Source organism: Topomyia yanbarensis, chromosome 2 (assembly GCF_030247195.1).
Source record: "Topomyia yanbarensis strain Yona2022 chromosome 2, ASM3024719v1, whole genome shotgun sequence".
NCBI classification, from domain to species: Eukaryota; Metazoa; Arthropoda; class Insecta; order Diptera; family Culicidae; genus Topomyia; species Topomyia yanbarensis.
This window is the reverse complement of record NC_080671.1, coordinates 358,937,457-358,961,326: the sequence shown is the minus strand read 5'-3', so window position 1 is coordinate 358,961,326 and position 23,870 is coordinate 358,937,457. Positions and strand designations below refer to the sequence as shown.

Sequence of the window (23,870 nt, the reverse complement as noted above, 5' to 3'; positions counted from 1 at the left end):
TAAAGTATCTAAGTTTACTCTAAACCCGCATGCCTATAAGAACACAGTTACTGCTAAGGATCTATTAATTGTACTGTTTAAAGTGAAAGTTTACTTCTGAACGAAATCAAGTCTTTGTCTTCAGAACGTGTGTGCTTTTGTTACGTGCGATCCGCTGATATTCGTTGGTGCTCTGCTTTTCTTCGCTGCTCTGCTGTTGCTGTTTGCTGTTGGTCACATGATTACCATTGCAGCTGGTGAGTTGCAGTACAGTGCAGTTAGGGTAATTATCCCAATTACTGCCGTCACGACACTGGACAGATTTAAGGCAAGGAATAAAATAAAACAACACAACGTAGGGTCTCGGTAAGCGCCACCATAATTTTGGTGCCGTGACCAGGATCTGTTTCGAACCACGTGCAGAGCCTTTCACTAGATGTCGCCATTTTGAACCCCGTCACGAAGGATCTTCATTGAAGGAAGATTCGGGATGACCGCATGTTGCTACCAGAATTAAATACAAGGCTCGATTTATCGGGCGCAAGCTTACCTGTCTAAATTGTTTTTCGGGTATCGCAGGTGCCCTCTAGATTCTCTTCGCATTTCTTTGCATCCAATTGTTCCTGGCCGACAATTGCTGCTGTTCGACACGGCGTGGTTTCATTGTCGCTGGCTTCAAGGCGCCATTTTCCCATCGGACAATTGGACCATTGTACCTCGTAGCGTCCCTAGCTGCGTGTCCTCCGCTCTCTCTCTGGTATCAAGTTGCCGGCGATTTCTCTGCCTGAATTTAATGGAGATTATATGCAATGGCTTGCATTCCATGATACATTCTTGGCGCTCATTCATTTAAATCCGGAGGAGCCGTGACGAAGTGTCAGAATTCAACCAGAGTTCACCGAGTGAACGTCAGCAGCTTGTGAATTCCGAACGCCTTTGTCACAACTGCTTGAAGGATGATTATTTTGTCTGCAATTGTCCTTCAAATTTCAGCTGTCGGAAGTGCAATCGACGTCACCATACGCTTCTTCATTCCGAGCAGAGCGATGGTTCCCGAGAGATCGTTAGCGAAGGAGCTTCCTCCAGTCCTGGTGCAATCGCTTCGACTACGCCATCTAGTGGGTTTTCTGTGGTTGTGTCATCTACGCAATTTACGGTAGCTACTACTGAGAACGTTCCGGTTCTCGAAGTAAGCTGTGCTCTACAACATCCTTGCGAAGACGTCTTTCTTCTCACTGTCATTGTGAAGGTCATCGACACCTACGGTGTGAAACATCTAGCTCGTGCATTTCTGGGTAGTGCATCTCAGCCGAATCTCACCACGGATCGCACAGCGCAAATTCTACGATAGCGATCTCCCTTCGCAAAGTGTTCAACTGTGGGATTGGATTCCGAAGGGGTTGGTTCTGGCGGATCCATCCTTCAACGAAAGTCAACCGACATGGTTCTGGGTGCTCGTTATTTCTATTCATTCTTCCCCAGCGTTGGCTGTACGCATTCAACTTGACAGAAATCTTCCGATTCTGGTCGACAGCGTCTTCGGCTGGATTATCGTAGGCTCGGCTAGCACAAACTTCCTCGCGTAGACCGCTTCTGCGCCCACCACTTGTGATTCAGTCACAACGACATATATTCGATAGAAGAACGACGCTGCGAATCCTCATACCAATTTATAGTATCTAGGAACTCCGAAGGTCGATATATTGCTCGATAGCCCGGATGCCTGATTTTGATGTGATGCTAGGCGAATCATCCAGAAGCAGTTCACAACGACGGTTCGGATATCTGGAAAGGCGACTGGAACGAGGCTCGAAATTGAAAAACGAATCTCATCAGTTCGAGCGAACAGAAATTGAGCGCACTTCTGCAGAAGGGAGGATTCGAGCTCACAAAATGGTCGTCTAACTGCCTCGAAGTCCTCCAAGGTCTTTCTGATGACCAGATTGGCACGCAATCCGCGTTGCTCTTTAGCTCACACGAAACCATCAAAGCACTTGGAATCAGCTGGGAGCCTGAAGCGTATTACCTCCGGTTTCATTCGCAGATTCGAATAAGCAGTGAACCTCCAACGAAGTGGTCTATCCTCTCCGACATCGTTATTTGACCCTCTTGGACTCATGGCCCCCGTCGTCGTTCGAGTGAAAATCCTGATGCAGGAATTTGGTTGTTGTTCTGCGGTTGGGATGATCCTGTTCCAGAACTGAGCAAATCACGATGGGAAATCTACCTTCCAGAGCTGGTTAAAGTATCCGAGCACCGTGTTAATGGATTTGCTTTCCTTCTGAGTTCCGTTATACAGCTCTATACTTTCGCGGATGCTTTGCAGACAGCATATGCAATGCTGTGTATATTACGAACATTCTCGTTGGTTGCACGAATTCATTTCGTTCATCTAAGAGAATTTTTCGTATTTAATAGCATATTATTTTGACATTTCTCCTGCAGAGAAAAACCAAACTTATTCATACAAAACCAACGAGCAGTTCGCGATGACTCAACTGAATCCGTACAGCTCCGAATTCTGGATCAAATGGAAGCGAAAGAGGTTCAGGGAATCTTCCTGAATCCGGCGGACACGGATACGGCTACTAAATAGTCAGACTGAGACCGTCGTGATGATCAACAATTATCTGACGTATAGCGACAATGACTCCATATTCTACCTCTATTGAAGCTCCTTTGACGTTGACGGTTTGACGAATGGTGCTCGTAAATATTATAAAGACTTTCGTAAATACCAGCGAACAATTCGTTTACCTAATGAAGCCATTTCGTAATAAGCCAACGAAAGTCGTTTCGTGGTTTTCACGAAGAACTCGTAGTAAAAAATAAGTGTTTCAATAGAACTACGAACGATTCATTATATGTACGAAAAATTCGTATATTTTATGAAAATTTTCTGTACGAAACTAATTCCTAGCGATTTACGAATATATTCTATCAGTGTAACATCTTTTTCCATCCAATAGATTGGGGTCGTTTTCACGAGGTTGACATCTTCAAACTGACAACGAGTTACGAAAATTACGTTCAATGGAAAAATAGACATAAGTACGCAGGTTGTTAAATTGATTGTTCATAATTGTCCTCGTTTATTATTTTTACTCTTTATAATTTTTAACCAACAACAAAAACAACACTTTAAAAACCTCATAACTATAGCGTTTTTAGCCGATTTGGACACTGTTAAGTGTTTTGGATTGAGAATCTTTTCATCTTTCAGCCTCTGTGAAAATACAACTGATGAATTCATATAGTTCCCGAGAATTTGGATTACCCCCCTCCACCACCCTTTTAAGTATTGGGACACTAGCGGAATGGGTATCAAAATTGACATCCGAACGGTCCTACGGGAACGTTTTCCGTAATGTCCATTTCGGGGTCAAATCACAAAATGATTCCAGATGTAGTTTTCTGAGGCAATTCCATGAATGTTGATACCCATATTGCCAGTATCCCATTGAAATTTACAAATAGTATTCCAATACCAGATCATTCCTCCAAAACATCCGAAATCCCGACAACCAGAGGAATTCATCCGGTTTATTTTCAGAGTCTAAAAGTAGATGGGTTCCTGAATCTAGAACATCTAAAAGATTCAAAATCGGTTACCCTTGTCGGCCTGTTACGGGGTAAAAAAATCTAGAAGCCCTTCCTCAGGCCCCCGTTTTCCACATCATCAAATTTATTCCCCAAAAAACTAAGCTTGGGGATGTTCTAAGATGCCACTAAATACCAATCCCCAGTTTGGAGATTAATACTGGCATTTCGTGGATTGAAATTTGAAAAGATAACCCAGGTATCCTGTCGGACACATTACTGTAAAACCAAAAAACTGAAAATACATTAATAATTTTTATACTTTTTATACTATGATACTATTAGAATTTGATAATGTTTAATGTATGGATTTTTTTAGCTGCAGAATTGAAAAATCTTTCGAATAATTACAAATACATAGCATATATGAGTAAATTTGAGTTAATTTACTTTTAAAATTGCTTAAGCGCTGCACAGTGTTTTAAAACGTCGTTTTCGTGCTCAAAATTAATAGCGTCTAAACCGTTAATTTTAGAGATACAGTTTGTTCAGAGAAGTTGTTGTTCTTATGATTGCGCGTCAACAGGAGTATACCGTTTAGTGATTAATTCACCTATAAGTGATATACGAAATTTATATTCCGAACTAATTAAGATAGAGACTTTGTGTCTTCGGCAAAGTTGTAGCAAATGTTACTACAAAAGAAATTGCTGAAGACACCATATATCTATCTTCAGTAGTTTACGAGTTATGGAACATATTATATGGAAGACCCCTTGACATTAGTTTTTTCATGATAACTTTTTTAGACATTCTCGTATCTACTTAGAATCTTCCACAAAGTTATGTGCGGTATCGAAACACATATTTTTGCCGAACATAGTTTCTTTATATCTGTTGAATTTAAAAAGATATTCCAAATTTTACGATTTTTTTGGGGTAACTTCCACCTTAAATAATTCGTTAAGGAGCAAAAAAGAGCAAACAACATCATAACATACTGAAAGTACTAGCTTTTTACTTTCATATAGCGGCCCGATTGTTAGTCGACGCGATTCTCCCCGAGTGTTATGTTCAATACAATATGCCATCGCAGTGGTATAAAATGAAATATTCAAGCGCACTGCGATAAGTAGCTTCATCTTTTCTTGGTAAATTGCATAAAACATATTCATAGATGTCCAAAAAAGGAAAAGGGAACTTTGACCACAATCAAGATCAAAGTACGAAACGTAGCATATCGTGCGTTCGAGAAGTGTGTCACGTGAAATTTAAACAATCAGTGGATACTGGTAAGCTTGAAACGAAAACTTGAAACGATAGAAATCCCACCAGAAGGTTTATTAATATCTGTCGTGACATTTATAGTGGAGCTTGATTAATGTCACCTGTTCACAATGTGGATCCTGACGTGACTTAAGCTCGGGGATGGCTAAAAAAAAGTATAAAATGATTTTTAGAAGACGCCAAAGCTCTTCTAGCGGAAGAAGAAAACTTTGAAGATGACGGAGAAAACGATTATTAAAAATAGATTTATTTATCTATTTTATAATGAAAATATCGACATTGTTAAACACATCCAAAACTACACTTTGATTTTTGAAAGGAAAACCACATGCATTGGATGTTATAGGCGAACGTGTTCTATGCAATTTACATAAAAACATGAAGCTGATTGTCGCAGTGCGCTTGAATATTTCATTTTATACCACTGCGATGGCATATTGTATTGAATATAACACTCGGGGAGAATCGCGTCGACTAACAATCGGGCCACTATATGAAAGTAAAAAGCTAGTACTTTCAGTATGTTATGATGTTGTTTGCTCCTTTTTCTCCTTAACGAATTATTTAAGGTGGAAGTTACCCCAAAAAATCGAAAAATTTGGAATATCTTTTTAAATTCAACAGATATAAAGTAACTATGTTCGGCAAAAATATGTGTTTCGATACCGCACATAACTTTGTGGAAGATTCTAAGTAGATACGAGAATGTCTAAAAAAGTTATCATGAAAAAACTAATGTTAAGGGGTCTTCTATATAATATGTTCCATAACTCGTAAACTACTGAAGATAGATATATGGTGTCTTCAGCAATTTCTTTTTTATTAACATTTGCCATAACTTTGCCGAAGACATAAAGTCTCTATCTTAATTAGTTCGGAAAATAAATTTCGTATATCACTTATGGGTGAATTAATCACTGAACAGTATACTCTTGTAGATGCGCAATCATAAGAACAACAACTTCTCCGAACAAACTGTATCTCTAAAGTCAACGGTTTAGACGCTATTAATTTTGAGCACGAAAACGACGTTTTAAAACACTGTGCGCTGGCATAGTTCATCCACTATTGGGTCATCTCTCCTAACTTCTTTCAATCGCTGTAATATTTGCGCTTGAATACACATTTTTCCTCTACGAGAAAGATTATAAAGTAGAACATTATCCATCCTAGAAGAAATACATAGTTCATCATTTTTCTTCCTCTCTTTATGCTGTCTTGTCCGGAAGATCTTTCCAATTACATTTCTTACCGTTTACTCGGCATTTACGCTGCCAGTACTGGGAACGCGAGACAAATTCTTGTGCTGATAAATTTGTTATGAAGTGCAGTTAAGCGGGGAGATTTATTGAGTTAGCATGTGCGGCTTGGCTTTAAATTCATTTTGTCGGATGAGCAGGTTATCATACAATGAGTTGAAAATTAACCCCTTTTAGTTGTGAAACCCTGAACACACTGCTATGAAGATATTGCTGTCACATTAGGTAACATTGAATGTTGTCGATACTTTTCAAATAGAAGTAGGGTGATAAATGTAGGAACAGGTTAATATTTTAAGCATTTTATTTTTTGACAACCCTGCTCTGTATGTTTTGTTTGTAGGTATACTTCCAGGATCAAATGTAACAAAATATTCACCATTCGTTCGTGCTTGATAAAGCATCATGAAATACTGAGAGTAAATATTTCTGCTGCGATCACATCGTCAAATAGGAGGATTGGAAAGCATTCCAATTTTCGTATCCCGGCGAAACGTGGGCTAGGGTATTTGAAATGGATTTATGAAAAGTTTTATCGCTGACAAGTAGAAACATTGGTTGGCGTTACGAATTTCGAGCACGTCCGTTGGGGCGTGGGTAAAAAATTAAAGGATATTAAATATTGAGTTGAAAGCTGCACATTGATATCGATAGGGAGTTTAGGTATAATAGTATCATTTTTCCCGAAGCATCAGCCACTTTGTTGATGATTTATTCTCAAAACTATCTCTATGGAGGTACAAATTACAAAGCATTTCGATGGAGGTGCTAGGTGCACAGTAATCAGTACAATGAACAAAGCAACCCCACCGAAAAAGGCATCTAAATTAAATAATTTGATTTATTTTATGGGTTGAATACTCTAATACACTGAGTTACTCTTATTGTAGTACGAATATATCTTTACCGCTTCAAGTTAGTAGAACGTTAAAGAAAGAGCAACCGGCATAGGAAGTTCCTCGGGCTATGGTACACTCTGCATCCTGATAGATTGTCTCTGAATACATATAGCAACATAACGATTTTCGTCGATGCACTGCTATTTGCTTTGGGGACTGTGTCGTTTATGAACTACTTAGAAACTGTTAGTTTCGTAATAAATAATAATTTAAATTTTCCCTCGCAACATACTTCGCTCAAACTTTTACGTTGCTATCAGTCGTCGCCTTTAACCAAAAGTACTACGAATATCATTAGGGTAGTTGCGATTTTCCGCATCAAGTAAGGCAAGGAAACGGTGAGCCTAGATGTTACTCTTACACTGTCAGTCAATCATGTCGAAAGTAGTCTTCGAACCAACCTATATCGTGACGTTGTTATTTACAACCGCGTAGCTTATTTACTGTACGCTTGTGCCGGGGGCTATCGGTGAGGGTAAAGTTTTCACCATGCTGCTTGTCAAGATTCGTTTTCCAACTGATTTTCAGTCTGTTATCTACTACTTACTTTCCTCGCGATAATTTCCATAGAATGCTATGAAACGGGAAAAGTTTAAAAAGATTGATCCTCTGCCTGTTCTCTACTGTTCAACAATTCATCAAACAATTCGAAAGTGGCGTGATTGATGCCTTTGATTGAGTAACAGGAAGTTCAATTTGTTGTTGGGAAATTAGTTCTAGTTGAAAAATGTTTTATCGGAGCGACAGTATTATCTGTCGCCCGTTTTACATGTACACATGTAATTATAAGGAAGTATTCTGAATAGGGGGAACTGGGCCAACTCGGACCAAGTAAGGGTTTATGAGCTATAGAACTGGAACGTGTCAACCAGGCATTGTAATTTTCACTCTTTCACGTGAGAAGAAGCTTATCAGATGCCAAACTTTCCGAGATAAGATGCGTCGTAAAATTCCCCGTCTCCACCAATAGCGTGAGAATGATTTTCCCGATAAAATTTATTTGATTTTTTCCTTCTCACCGGAGAAGGTGATAATATTTTTATTTCATGGAAATCAATAAAAGTGTGAAAATATACATTTAATTTCCAAGAAAAGCGACAAAGAAGTACGATATACTTATTTTTTCGAATTTTGGAATAGTGACAGCAAGGCAGCGAGCGCAAAAAGGATACCGTTATAAACTCAGTCGCTCATTCTCCGGTAGTTTTATTTATCCGAAGAAATAACACATTGTTTTTATCCGGAGAAGTTGCAATGCCTGGTGTTCACAAACCCATTCACAAATAAATATTTTGCCCTGAAAGCCTGATCAGTAGCGCATATTTTTTTTTCTAAGGTGACTTTTTCCGATCTTTTACCGTATTGTGTATAAATGGCTCTGCGCAAAAGTACATGATAAGTCCGAATTTCCCAAACCCTGTTCCGAATCCGACCACCCATTTCTTATAGATTTTGTGCAATAGAAATGAATTACCATTTTTGCCTAACTTATTCCTATTTGATTTTCACTAAATTTAGGATTGTGCAATGAAAAGTTCTTTTTGATATATAAAACTTTGTAGGAAATATGCAATAAAAAGTAAGAGCTGGGCCAAATTACCTAAAAATTGGGAATGCGCTATAATGTCGAAACCTGTCAACCGATTTGCGAAAACTTAGGTTTTCCTGAAAGCTCGACCACCTGCGCACACTTTCCTCTCATACGGTTTTTTGCGATCGCGTTGGTTCGAATTGGACCAACCAACATTCTATTATTCACAAACCGATTAATCGAAAACAGTTGATAGTCTTGCTCAAAACATGATATTAAATAAAAGATATTATCCGGCAGACCAAAAATCACGATAATGAACTTGATTTAATTAATCGTTGCCGTCAAAAATCGTGTTTTTCGGCTCACATATTTTTCAACAAAAAGCGTTCCATAACAACATTCCTAGTGCACGCACACGAAAATTGAGAATTGCGGTCCGAATTGGGCCACTTCCCCCTATCCTATTAATTTTATAAACGTTTTTTAAAATATTGCCTAATTTTCCATTTAAGGACACATATTCAAAGCTGTGGCGAAAAAGGGAGCTAAGTTCGTGATTTTTTAAAAGTGTTTTATGCAAATTTTATTTGAAAAAGCGAATGACAGTTCGTTGACTAAACTAAACCGCTAAAAATTCAAAAACTAAAGAGATTATTGAAGAAAAATGTATTGTGGTGTACTTGAACGAATCGATTTCCCAATTTTTTTTTCTTTCAAAAAATCATGTTGGCTAAAAAATAAAATTGCTGTGTTCAAAATTTTAAACAAAAATTCATTGTAAAGAATCGATTTTTTCGATGAAAGTTCAAGTACACAAGAATGTAAATAAAAATATGAAAATCGGATGAACAGATTTTAAGATATCACGTTCACCGCAACCGTACTTTTCAAAAAACTTCATTCTGAGATAATTGCGTTTAAAGTTTTGTGTTAACTTCACTCGCGGCAGAACCAGCGCGCTGCGAACGGCTTTAATTCAAAATCTAGCGCTATTCATATTAATCAATTCTATTCATTTAATGAACTTGAAAATCTATAATTTATTCGGATTATTCGAGGTTTTATTCGTGCAGGGCTAGAAACTGTTGTGTGCCTACGTGGACATCGTTGCCCAAGAAGATTCTTAGGCATCTGAACTGTAACCTATACATCTTTTTCATATGACTATTAGCAGCCAGCGCTGGAGAAACAGAAGCATCCATATTGCATGATGGATAAGATCGTAGCTTTGTACAGTGCAATTAGGTGGCTACGATGGGCACCCCACCATGTCCCTGTTATTGTTTTCGGTAAGTTTGTCCGCTGCTTACACTTTTTCACACCATACTCCACATGTTTCCTCTAAAGACATTTGAAACCGAACCACAGCCCCAGATATTTATGCCAGACAGATCGGCTGATACTTTCTCCTTTCATATATGTAATCTTATATTGGAGGGTACCCTTCTATTACAGAATACGACTATTTCGAATTTTTGCGATGAGAACTCTAGATTCAAACTATCAGCCTACATTGATAGATTTGAAATTTTGTTCTGGAGCTTAGTTTGTATATCTTTTGCGTTTTTTTCCTTTTGCCCAGATCGCTGCATCGTCAGCAAATTGAACGAGTACAACGTCATCCTCTAAACAGTCAGCTATAACCTTAACGTAGAAGTTTTATGGAAACGGACTTAATGTAGAACCCTGAGCCAAAAACATATAGTTACTCCTTTTTACTTTTTCCTTATTGTTTAAATAGAAGTTCATATTTTTGCGGTTCAATAAATTGAATAAAAATCTACAGCTTTGGACCTGTACTCCATGACACGCTAATTTGTGGCAGAGTATTTCAATGTTCACGCTGTCATATGCTCCTGATACGTCTTAAAATACTGCTGTTAGTTCTTCTTTCATGGCAAAACTAATTTGTAAGTCTGTAGTTAGCAGTGATAAGCAATCTGTAGCACTTTTCCCCTTTCGAAAACCATGGTTGCAAATTGCGAAGAAAATGTAAAACCTTGCCTCTCTGCCCATACTTCCAACCTTGCAAGTATCATTTTTTCTAAGGCTTTCCTAGGGCGCGAAAGAAAACTTATTGGTCTGAAAGATCTATAGTCGCTAGGGTCTTTTCCCGGGTTCAATATAGGAACCACTTTTACTTCGCGCCAGTCCTCCGGTACTATGTTTTCTGATACAAATCCAACATTTTTTCCTTTGCACATTTGGGGATTTTTTGTAGGAGTTTGAACTTTATGCCATCTAGGCCAGGAGCTGTAATATTAGAAGATGATAGAGATGTTGAGAGCTCTGCCATTGTAAATGGAGTTGACAAAGCTGTGAAGTTTTCATGATCAGGGGCATCAAAATGTGGGTTGTGAACGAAGTCAGGGCATATTTTGGTAGCAAAATCGAATATCCAGTCCTTCTGAATACTCTGGCTCATTATTAGAAATTTGACCGTTCCGAAGAGCTTTGGCTATTTTCCACAACAAAGACACAGTGCTTCAATTCTAGACACCCAATATTTTTTCTTTTTTTCCCTAAATAGTTTCCTGCATAGTTTAGCTGCTGATATAATTTAAGCTTACCTGCTCCGCCTAATTTCCTGGGATTCCCTCCAACATGTTCCATGGGAATTGAAGACTCCCAGCAGAAAGCGTGGCTCAGGCAAGTTTTCTACTAATTGAAATACCTTGTTTTTGTTCAAAACGTGTGGGGGAGGGGAATGTACAGCGAAACAATAGTGTATTTCACATTTCCTGTTTTTAAAAGTATGGCAACAATTTCATTTCTGTCTACTCCGTCAATATTAATGCATGAAAACTCAAACCCTTTTCTTATGCCAATAAGAACACCTCCATATGGCGTATTACTATTCCTCACAATATCAAATCCAGGGATGTAAAATTCTACATCCGCTGTTAACCAAGTTTGGGACAAACACAGTATATCAATAGCGTTATCGTTAATCATTGCTGTTAGTAACTATTTTTTTGGGCAAAATACTTCTTGAGTTCTATGTCTATCATCTCCACGTTTTGGGGATCGGCACTTGTCGAAGGTGGGCCCCAACTTTCGTCGCCCATCGGAAACACAGTCATTATAGTGTATATTTTATTCGAACTCTCTAAAAAGTGTACTTATCCCTGAATTATTGGCGTATTATGAGGTGTTAAATCAGCTCGCTCCTTCAGTAACGGTATTCCACTATACTAGCTATTTTCAGGTTCTCCTGTTCACTTCACCATGCACGGTAAATACAACCGATCATTCCGAACGTTGCGAAACGACTGTGTCTTTTTGTTTATTTATGTAACTAACGAATTGAAGTTTACACTATAAATTTTTATAATATAAGGTAGCAACAAATGTAGGAGACCGGCTGGATAAAATTTGATTAAAGAAAATATAAGACACTATAATGAGTTTCATTGTAATTTTTGTCTAGGTATAGTACATTTATACAAGAAAGGATGTAGCGTATGAAACCCAGAGTTGGTATCATACTAAAAAACTTACATTTCAAGTAGCTATGCAAAAAAATCAACAAAAAATTTAGTAAACACTAATATTTTGTGTCAATAATCTTTGATATGCAGTAACACTTTGATTGAATATTATTAAAAAATATAAGCAGTGCTCCTAATAGCCGGCTATCAGGAGTTCAAGTTGCTTATTTTGCTAATCGTATTAATACAACAAATGATAAATTTCCCAAATTCTCGGCAGCCGGTTGCCCAGAGCAATTATTATATGATAACGCTATTGGTATAATGACTAACAACTTCCCCCTTCCCGTGATACATATATCGGACTAACATTCCTTCCTTGCCCAGAAGATCTGCATTCGGACGTGGCCGGCGTCGGTATTGATCAGCATGCAGGGATCAATATAAATTGTACAATGTGGCTCAACATGTTATTTCCAAGCATGTTGTTCCAATGAACATTTTGCAACCTAATTTGGTTCTGGTCAATAACGGAGTAGCAACTACGGGCGATCTCTTATGCTTATGCTTAATGAAAATTTTATATAAATCGCGAGCCGCTCGAGAAAATCCTCATGAGCGAAGCCATCCGCGTTGAAAAAGAATAGAATAAACAAGTAACAGATGTGGTTCTTCATTGGTTGTTATATGTAGCTTTGGCTCGCGTCTCAGTCTCAGGTTGCTATGCCTCATTTTTTAAACAAACAGAAAGCATCACAACTGAAGAAAGATTTCTTGTGAATGACGATTGAGCGGTTCGTGATACCAGTTTCCCATTGCTTGTGAGTAAACCAGTTACGCTGCAAGTTCGATCAGCGGGCTAGCAGCGGGTGCTCAGGAGGACAAACACGAAGTCGAAAAAATTTCAGGGTATCGTTGTCTGGAGAAATTTCAGCACCGATGACCGGAGTGGCTGTTAGTTAAATGGCATCAGTATAAGGAGCAATACCACCGTCGAAAAATTCTCAGCATCAGCTAGTAGATACATAGAGACGAGTAGCGCCAAGAAGGATAAGAAACCCTGTGAAGATGGTTGGATGGTTGTAAGAGATGTAAATCATTATGGTCGACACCTCCGGATCGGTTTGTGTCTCAACAGGTGGCGATATCTGAGACCTGAGCAGCTAAGATATACCACGAAGGTTGGACAGCAAGCAAGAAACGATCTACATAAAATAAAAAGAGTAAGAGTAGTAGTAGTACCTAATGGTAGCCCAGAATGGATGAGGACGAGAAACAAGACGTTTTTGTTTAAAAGTACAATTAACTGCTAGAAACTCTACCTACACTACCACGAGCCAGTAAGAAGCGGTGTCTGTTGAAAAATCCTTGTTGATAACAGAAATTTACTCAATTTGTTGAGCTGAGTCGTTTGGTACAAAAGACTTGGCCTTCAAGGCCACGGAAGAAAATTGAGGGTTTCTATACCTTTCTTTTCTAAGAAACGGAAAAAAATCAAAACTCTCCCCTTAGGAGTTTTTTGCGCAAGGGCCTGCACATATTTCTCCCTTTCAAAGAAATGTACATTGTAAAAAAATCGATTAAACAATAACCATTTCTGGTATGATTCAGCTATGGTTTTCGAGGATAATTACAACGCTTGATCAATATATCAATATATTTAAGTGTGTATAAAAACCTGCGTTATCGACACCTAATTCGACTATGTTGATGAAACAGATTCATATACACACTCAAATCATATTGATCAAGCTTCGTATTTATCTAGAAAACCATAGCTGAGTCATATGGTTACTGGTTAATAAATTTTTCAGAATGTATTCATATAAACAAGGGATGATTCCGATTGTCGTAAGTCTACTGAATAATTTAAAACAGACCAATCTATCTGCGAACCGTTTCATTTATCAGTTTATCTTTCATCTGATTATAGTCTCTATCATTGTACAACAAAATATTACGATAAACTACACTGATAGAATATATTCGTAAATCGCTATGCATTAGTTTCGTACAGATAATTTTCATAAAATATACGAATTTTTCGTACATATAACGAATTGTTCGTAGTTCTATTGAAACACATTTATTTTTATTACGAGTTTTGAAAACCACGAAACGACTTTCGTTGGCTTATTACGAAACAGCTTCGTTCGGCAAACGAATTGTTCGCTGCTATATACGAATATCTTTATAATATTCACGAGCACCATTCATCGAACCGTCAACGTCAACAGAGCTTCAATATGGAGTCATTGTTGCTATACGTCATATAATTGTTGATGATCACGACGGTCTCAGTCTGACTATTTAGTATCTGTGTCCGCCGGTTTCAGGAAGATTTTCTAAACCTCTTCCGCTTCTAGTTGATCCAGAATCTGGAGCAGTACGGATTCAGTTTAGCAATCGCAAATCGATGGTTTTGTATGAATAATTTTGAGTTTTTCTCTGCCGGAGCAAAAGAATATGCTATTAAATACGAAAACTTCTCTTAGATGAACGAAATGAATTCGTGCGTCGAACGAGATTGTTCGTAATATACATAGACGTTTATTAAAATAAACAAAACATTTCCTTTCATTCACAAAAATTAATGACGTTTTCAACGACAACATTCGTGCAATGTACACTAAATAAATAAAATTTCCGAAAACTTTCATTCATCAAGCGGCCATTTATTCGTACCACAATAAAATCGATTTGGCCACATCGATTTTTTTAAATAACAAAAATATATGTTGTCAAACATCGATCCCAAAAGATCGACTTACAACAATAAGAGGATAATAAATATGAACACTTTTCTAAGATAAACGAAATTAATTCATGCGACCAACGAAGTCGTTCGTAATATACACACACGTTTATTAAAATAAACAAAACATTTCGTTTCATTCACGAAAAATAATGTCATTATCAACGATAACATTCGTGCAGTATACATTAAACGTGTAAAATTTACGGAAGATTTCGTTCACCAAGCGGCCATTCTTGTTCATGAAATGAACGAAATTTAGAATGCACGAAAATTCTTCGTTGCAGAAAACGACGAATGAATTCGTGTATTGTATGATCGATTTCATTATATTTACGAATTTATATTATCAGTGTAACGTTTCTTTGAATTATTGCTCGAATAATATGTTCGAGAAAAAATACATTTTTGAATGGTAATGATCAGAGTCGGAAAATGTTTTTTTCATTTGCCAAAATCAGGCGAAAATGACGAAAGAACGAAGCTTCTTTCCATACCACTAGCACTTTACGAAATCGAAAATGAGACAACAGGCTACGACAAAGCAAGCATGTAGCAGAGCGTTTTCATTATTCTCTCCACACGCTCGTTTTCGCTTTGAGATTCAGAATGATATTGGTACATTCGATATTGAACTTACTGCTGGGGAAACGAACATACACTAGCAATGATATTTATTTGTCGATGCTCGATTCTGTAGATTTGCGAGCTAATGATGGTATTGTAAGACGGATGCCTGATCGGTGTGCATATTTCTCATTTTAACTATGTTCTAGTTGCATTAGTAGATGCACATTGCATTAATTTCATTTAATGAATGAGAATCGCAAATTACTGACCATGCATCAAAACGAAATTGCAACTTCGGATTGTCATAGGAAAACGAAAGTCGCTGCTGCTGCTACTCGTTTTCATAGAATCGAGAGAGGAGGGGGACATCGCCTTTATTGTTTTATTTTTTCATGCAGTTAGCGACGAAAGAGGCAGGGAAAGGACGAAAATGAATTCGCTGAATTTCGTCGTTCATTGAATAGGTATGAGAATTTTAGGCTCTGGTAATGATACTTCGCGACCTATTCCAGTGTATCGTTAGAACTCCGAATATGATAAATACTATTGTTTACTGTATCGATTTTATTGGCTTTTTTCGCCAAATTTAAAACTAAGAGAAACGAAAGCAATGAAAATTGAAAGACGGATCGGTATTCTAGAGCGAATCAGTTATAAACTTAGAACGGAAAACTAGGACTTGACAGGCCCATGTCCACATCGAAAGGAAATGTGAAGAATCATTTGCCTTCTACTAAGTAGTAGAAGTTGAGCGTTGCACCCAAGTCCATCGCATGGTCATTGATAGAACATAACTCATCATCATGTTTTACCGCCGACGCCAGCAAAAAAGTCTTCACAAATCCTCGCCTAGAACGACCATGCGATCATTCTTTTGTCCTTGTGCTAGCATCAAGCCGTGCGGTATGCATTCAATCGACACCAAGCTCATTGCTTTCGTTTCTCTTTCTTTGCCGAAAATAGCCAACAAAATCGATACAGTAGAACCTTGCGGCAATTAAAACATAGTAACAAATACTCTATTTCAAATGATGCGCGGTATCATTGGTTTATGATAGGTTTCTACGTTAGTGGCAATAATCAATGAAAAGTTCTTAATAATAATAAAAATGATTTCTAGTAACAATTCGCGTTGTTGCTTTACGCATTGTCAAATATGCTCTTGAATGAAAGACAGAAAAACAAAAGCAAAGAACTTAGATAAATAGAATGGTTGAAAATAAACGCAGAATGGACGTGGTTTAAGCTGAATAATATTTAGTGTGTAATTGGCATCGTTATTAAATAGCAAAACATATTTTGCTATACAATCGTCAGCCTCGCCAATTGACAAGAAAAGCATAGAGCGCCGTTTCCAAGAACTGGGTAAGCAATTTATTTCCGCTGATATATTTGTTCAACTGTATATGGTAGACCTCAAAGCTGTCTACAGATTTTATCATTATTTTTCGTTAATCTTTCTCTTTCGTAGATTGAAACTCTTCATACAGCTTGAAATTTAATGTTTTGTGGTGAAAATAAATTAGATAATGTCAGATTATTCCACAACATGGCTATGAATATCCGAATATATTATGCGCTGCTGTCTGGTCCGCGCAGAAGAAAAACGAATATTTGTTACTCACCTAACGGCGATGCTGAACACCACGCTCGCGAATATGATCGATACGATCAGAAACACCGCGAGTCCGATCACACTCCAACACAGCAAGCCACAGATCCAGATGGACTCGATGGTCGTTTCGATGATCCAATCACTGTAACCGGGCTGCACCGGGTGCATACTGAACTTTTGCCGGTCCAGCTGATCCTGCCGTAGGATCAAAAACGGCCGCCACACTATTGTAGTCCGATGGTTGGAGATATTCTTCAAGTCAAACACTATAAAATCAAACTGAAACTTCCGATACTGATGGGAATGCGTATGGCGCTGGTCGTGCACTACCGCTAGGATGTAATCATACAGATAAAAGTGTTCACTAAAAATCAACCGTTTGCTAGATAAGGAAGCACCAACATCAACGAGATCCGAATTTTGATTGTCTGATAGCACCAAATGATTTCTGTCGAGGTTTAATAAAGCGCAAAATTGTTCGATTTCTCTATTTCGCCGATCCTTTCGGATTTTATGCTCAATATAGTCGCTGCCATTAAGCACAACACTTGCGTTAACGTATTCGCCGCCATTATCGAACGATGATAAGTTGAGATAATTTGTGTCGTCGTTGAGATCACAGTAACTGTCGAGTAGTGTTTGACAGCGGGAACGGTCCACGGTCAGCGTCTGCAGCTCGTCCGACCCATTACCGTCGCTTAGCAGATAATTAAAATCGCACTCGGATGAGGTCAGGGTGGTTGAATTTATTAGATACTCCAGCGCTTGCCTTCGCCCGGAGCTGGTTATCCGTTTTTCATGTAATTCCCCCCACCCATCGTCGCCGCTGGTTCGATTAACTGCTCCTTCGTCGTCATCATCGTCTGCATCGTTGAGACGAATTTTCAGCAGCCTCTCGCTGATATGCCGATAGTCACCCAGATCGACTCCGTGATCCCGCTGAAGGATGAGTTTGAAATGTTCGGTCAGAATCGTCAGTACCAGCAGGTTACGGTTCGGTTCCCCGTACGCCAGCGTCCCATTCCGGGCGAAGCTCTGGTACAGCTTATTGTTGCTGTTGAAGATCGTACCAATCGTGTCGAGCAGCAGAATCTTTGTCCTTCGCAGTTGCTTCAGTTGATTGATTGCGCTAATTGTTTGCGGTGAGTTGATGGACGAGCAGACGATTATCACTGGGAAAAAGAAAACGGAAGAAGAGGAAACCGAGTAAGTGCTGATTTCGTTTTTTTTATTTGGGGAGAGGGATGAAACTTTCGCCAACTTTTGATTTGAAGGGGTGTACCATAATTACAGGGATTTAGACAGATATTTTCCTTCTCGATTATTGGTTCCTAATTGACCGATGAATGAAGTATTTACGCTCAGTATGATGCATGATGAGGATATTATGCGAAAGCATTGCATTGTCTATATCGCTCGAATAATCACTTTGCTTGTCGATAGAATCATTTGGAAAGAATGTTGAACGAGGAAAGATGAAGTTCAAATTTGGAAGACTTGTATCCATTGAGGAAACTTGTTAGAATAATTCAGCGACCTAACATTTTCCACCACGCACAGTGGACCAAAATACTGCAATTTTAAGTTTTTACGTAAACTAATGAACTTATTATTGTCGTTCAGATAGTTTTCGCAGTTTGTGTGCCCCTTCTTTTTGTGAAAACAATAGTTCTAATTTTACCAAGATCAAAAAATTAGCCTTTTAATTATAATAGATAGAGTCATACTACTTTCAGTGAAGTTATAGAATGAAATTTTTTAGAAAAAGTCGGTTGAAAATACTCAAGCTCTATTTGTTATACTTTTCAAAATCAAGGTTTGGGGTGTTTCTAAGTAAAACGGTGGTACTCATATAACTTTTGTAGCATTGATTTAAAACTGAAGTAGTCTTCGAACAACTTTAACGCTGATTTCGGTTTTAGATCAGAGTCGCTCTAGGTTCGCTCTGAGTTGTTATTTTTATATGGATTTTGTAAATATTAGAGCGAACCTAGAGCGACACGTATCTAAAACCGAAATCAGTATTGGAATGTTTTAAGCACATTCAAAATTTTTTAAACATAAATTTTTTTTTTGAATTTTTTGAATAGTATAAGGTATAAAACTTAATTTTTGAGGTTTTGTCCGGCCTCCAGCCACTGTGCGGCGTCCTGGCCGCCATGGGACGCTTTCGGCTCGAGATGAGCGTCTCAGGTAGAAACCTTTTCATGACATTACACACTTTCCCAGAATGCTTCGTGTTGCACTGTACTTGTGTATAGGTCTCGAGAAGGTATTTCTTGAAGGCTTGATCTGTAGAGGGCACCACTGCTGCCGCGGCTGAACTGCGTCTGCTTATAGCGTATCTGAATAGTTACTATTGCGGTATGACCCAGAATTCCAATGAATGTTTCAACGGGTGTGTGTGCAGACTGGCTCCGAAACATTTGCATTCTGCTTCTTAAGCCATGGAAAGCGTCATTTATATGTCATGAAGGAAGCTCGTCATTGCTCAAGACAATGAACTTGCTGCAGCCCATTTTGCCCGGACCTCTGATAATCAACGTTTGAAATCTGCCGAACGCAGGGTGTCCGGCTTCATGGGGACGTCTTGTCTGGAGAAGAAAACTAGAGCCATTTCTCTCCAGGAGCAATTCGATGTGGAGGAAGGACTGCTATACGGACCTGGCATCGCAGACTAATTGTGAGTTATCAATCAACCACAGAAAATGGTGAAAAAAAAAGTTGGTCAAAATTGTTAAAGTTACATTTTAAACAGTCATAATGAAATGGCTATTTGATTTTGATAGGGGAACCCGGGGCTATTCGAAACTATCTAAGTAAATTTCCCTTTTAGATGCATAGATGTTAGGAAATTATCAATCAAAGGTCCTGAATGTTAGTTTGAAAGCTCAGTTACAATTTGGCCATACAAACTAATTTGCACCACTCCATGGGAGCGCCAGACGACGATTTGCGAAATTCTACGTTTTCTCATCTTTTATCAATGTTGGGGCAATTCAGATCCTCAATTTTTTTTAGTTTTTTTTACAATGGAATGGTGCAAACCTATGAAACCTTTATTGGAGAAATGCAAAAAATAAAGAAATTGTGTTAAAAAAATTAATCTGGGTAGTCATAGCATTCGATTGGCGTATTACATAGTGGTTTTTCACCAAAAACGAGCGAAAAATTGTTCACGCGAAAATTGCAAAGCGTACAGCAATGAAAAATCTCACTTATAGGAGGATTAATCACGAAAATCATAGCAGATAATGACAAACCTTACTATTTTTTAAGAGTGGTCGGAAAAAAACTATTAACGTACTACTTACGTAACTTACCCATATCCGCGTTAACAACCAATCACCATCTGAAACACTTTATTTTTCAAAAACTACTAAATTATTTTGAAAATACACGAAAGAAGCCATTGTTGTAATACAGTAAGTAGCCCATTTTGGTAAATCAAACCTTTTTACGCAACATACCGAACTTGTCAGAATATTTGAATGTTCTAGTAATGAATTTGCTTTAAAGGGATCATCCACAAACAACCAGCAATAATGTTGAAAACATAAAAGATGAAGACTTTGTGTCTTTGGCAAAGTTGTTCGCAAAAATTTAGTCTTCAACTTTGCCGAAAACATAATTTCAATATATGAACTTGCTTGAAGTTGGTAAATATATCTCATTTTTAAGGGGATTAATCATTAAGCTGTTATGTCTGCAAATCCCTCCGAAGACGTCAATATCCCTGTGCTGTGAAGTATGCAATCGTGTGTGCAACCGCAAGCCGCTGAACGGTGGTTGATGGAATTGGCGGTCCGAATAGCCTCGTACGCTTATTTCGCACAAAACCCAAACGAAAATCATTCCATAAAATAGGAGCCTCAATCTTTCCGAAACACCTGGTATTTTTTCATATTTATTTGTTACTTTAATTACGGTCTTACCATTTTTGTTTTGAGGACGGCATAAAAAACGAAACACGTTATATCTCCTTTCTAAGAAAACTGCAGAATGAGATTCATCTGTTAAAATTAATGTTTCAAAAAGGCGCTTCCACGAATATGTACGCAAGTCACAAACTCTTACGACTTTCTGAGCAATCGAGAGAGTCAGAATTACCCTCATGGTCTTAATAACCCCGGGTCCCCCCAACATATTAACTCAAATTCGTGTTTTTAAAGCATGAAACCTTTTTTCTCAGTTTTTGGCTGAAATGTCACCAATTTTTTAATGGGTGGTCCGGATAGGTCATTTTGAACTTCGAAAAACTGACTTCAGATTCGTAATCAGCGACGCCCAAAACTCTTAATTTCATGTAATTGTTACAGAATGTTTACATTTTTAGTTTTGAAAACTACGTACAAGATTCCGTCTTTTGACGTCTCCTATGGAAACCTTTTTCATTGGAGGAATGACCTTAAAATCTACAAATTCTTAGTATTCACTATTTTTAGTGAAGCCTTAAAGTAGAGAAGGGCTAAAAATCGATTTCTAAATTTGAAATCGCACAATTACGTGAATTTTGATTTTTTTTGCAGTTTATTCCTCCAATAAATTTAATTTGTTTGGTGTTTCATATCGATCCTGAGGCAGCAAGTTGTACGCAGTTTTGAATTTCCCCGCAGACTGAACGGCACCATTTTGTTTTTCTCGTCTCGAAAAAAGTGTAAACGAAGACGAAAATATGAGCGTTTTCAATCCTGATTTACTTCTATGTTTTTCCAAATACAAATTTGGTGAATTTTTGGTCATTGAATAAGAACCTCCCTTTAAAGCGAATAATTTGTTCCATCGCACAACATATCTAACTATTCTCGTTGAAAAGTTTAACCCGCCAGGGTAACAATTTAGCACTGGATGGAAATATACCTGTTTTTTTGTATACACTCCGTAGAGTGTATTTATTTACGCAAAATTAATGACGCTGAATTCCTCCCTATAAAGACTCGCCATCTCTATCTTTTTTATTATTAATTTGTCAGTGTCATTCCGATCGAGCAGGAGAGTTGTCAAAAGCACTCAACTCGAAGAAAATCGCTTCGAATCCTTCTGGAACGAGGGCCATTGACAGGTCTCGTGCTCGATTGGAATGACACTGACAGATAAATGTTAGACAAACGATAGACGTGTCGAGTCTTTATCCAGAGGGATTCAGCGTCGTTAATAGCGATGACAGCTATGCGGCGTTGTATTTTTTTTAGTGCTTCACGCAGAAAAAAGATTTGTAGGTTCAATAAAAATGGATTAGATTCAATAAATAAAAATATTGGTCGGGAGACAATAAATTTATTTATTGAATTCAATAAAATTTATTTATTGTTTCAATAAAAAAAAATATTGTTCCATTTTTTAATAAATATTTTATTGAAATTAAAACAAAATTACTTAAAATAAAAAAGTTTTCATTGAAAGTAAAAATTTATTGTTGTTGCATTAAAAAAATATTTTTAGACCAATAAGTTTGTTGTTTGAAGTAATAAACAATAAATGATAGTATTCAATAACACATATTTTTGATTTAAATAAGCTTAATTTTTCTGCGTGTTGATTTGGTGGAGTGCAGAAGGCGGCCATCGTATAAAAAGCAGTGATGGACCACGGCAATATGCAGACGTCCGTTTCAGTGCGCGCGTGTGACGGCGAGCTAAGACCGTCGAAAAGTACTGGCCCGTGATTTGGGCACCAGTGAAAATTATTTGTGTTCGCTTCGCACACCGGGATAAGTTAACTGTTAAGAAGTGTATTCGCTTTCCCGTCTAAATGAAAAGGAACCGTAACATCGGCCGTTCTTGTTGTAGATGATTAGTCAAACGAGCCAAGCTCTCCTCTACAGCTAATCGTCAACGAGAAGGAAGCGAGGTGGACAAAGGTTCCCGCTGGAAAGTGCACTGTAGTGACCTCCGGGATTGCTTACGGCGAGCAAGTCACTAGGGAGGTTCCAACAAAGAAGCAAGACTCACCTCCCTAGCTAATAGCCAAGGATCGCTGCCGGAGCAGCCTGCTGTGGTACCAGCAGGAGAACACGGCCGTTGGAGTCCCGGCCGGTCAGAAAAAACCGTCGCCTTCCCGCCGTTTACTTTTAATAAACGGTAAAAGTGTTTTACTTTTTGGTGTCTTACGAAAATCCGAAAATCTTGGTAGAAGCATCTAGGCCGTCCTCACAAATAAGATTCCGAGTAGTGGATAACGCGCTACTTGCAAAAGTTAGCAGAGTTTTTTAATACCAAGATGACTAATTGGGACAAACGAAAGATAATTCTTTTTCAGCTACATATAAGGTCATGAATCGAGATATAATTAAGCAAAAAATTGCGATTACAATATTGTTTCAAATATCAGCTAACCGAGCATGATGACTGTACAGTTCGCAGTTGCTACTCTGTGATTGCCCAGAATAAGCGAAATTGCGCAGAGAATCAACGAATAGGACCTGGAAGTAGGTATCCATTCTCAATGTGCACGTTTCGAGAGTTCTATACTTTAAAATGCCAATAACGGCACCGGTCACTTCCTTACAGTCATCGGGGAAGGAAAGGAATGATAGTGTAATAAACGTTGTTATGAACGCTGCATCTCCACGTTTGCCACAGGACGTAGTTTTGTTAGCAGGATGGGATAAATAGTTATACAAATCTGGATTCATCTTGATACGATCTATGCAACTCTCAGAAGTGTTATCGTGTGTTCATTGCTCTGGGCAGCCGACTGTCGAGAATGTATCAAGGTCACTTATATTTTTCCGTGATGACTGAACCGATTTTCACAAACCTGGTATCAAATGCAAAGTAGACAATGCAGTTTGTTGCGAGTCTTTGCCCCCCTCTTACATTTCGAAATCTCGCTGGCCACATTGACCACCATAAAAGGTTCCCACAGTCCAGAAAAACGGCCATAGTCCAAAATTAACATACTTACATCAGCTTCTCGAAGATAGTTGGGCCGATTTTCACAAAATTAGCTTCAAATGAAAGGAATATTCACATAGACTGCAATAAAACTTCGTATGGATC

General features: G+C 38.2%; 1 protein-coding gene across 1 annotated transcript in view; it reads right to left on the bottom strand.

Moving 5' to 3' along the window:
• LOC131684320 (uncharacterized) overlaps positions 1 to 23,870 on the bottom strand; it is a 346,758-nt gene that overhangs the window by 96,940 nt on the left and 225,948 nt on the right. The window contains exon 6 of the mRNA XM_058967082.1: positions 16,880 to 18,041. Coding sequence (XP_058823065.1) covers positions 16,880 to 18,041 — 1,162 coding nt within the window. The remainder of the gene's footprint in view (positions 1 to 16,879; positions 18,042 to 23,870) is intronic.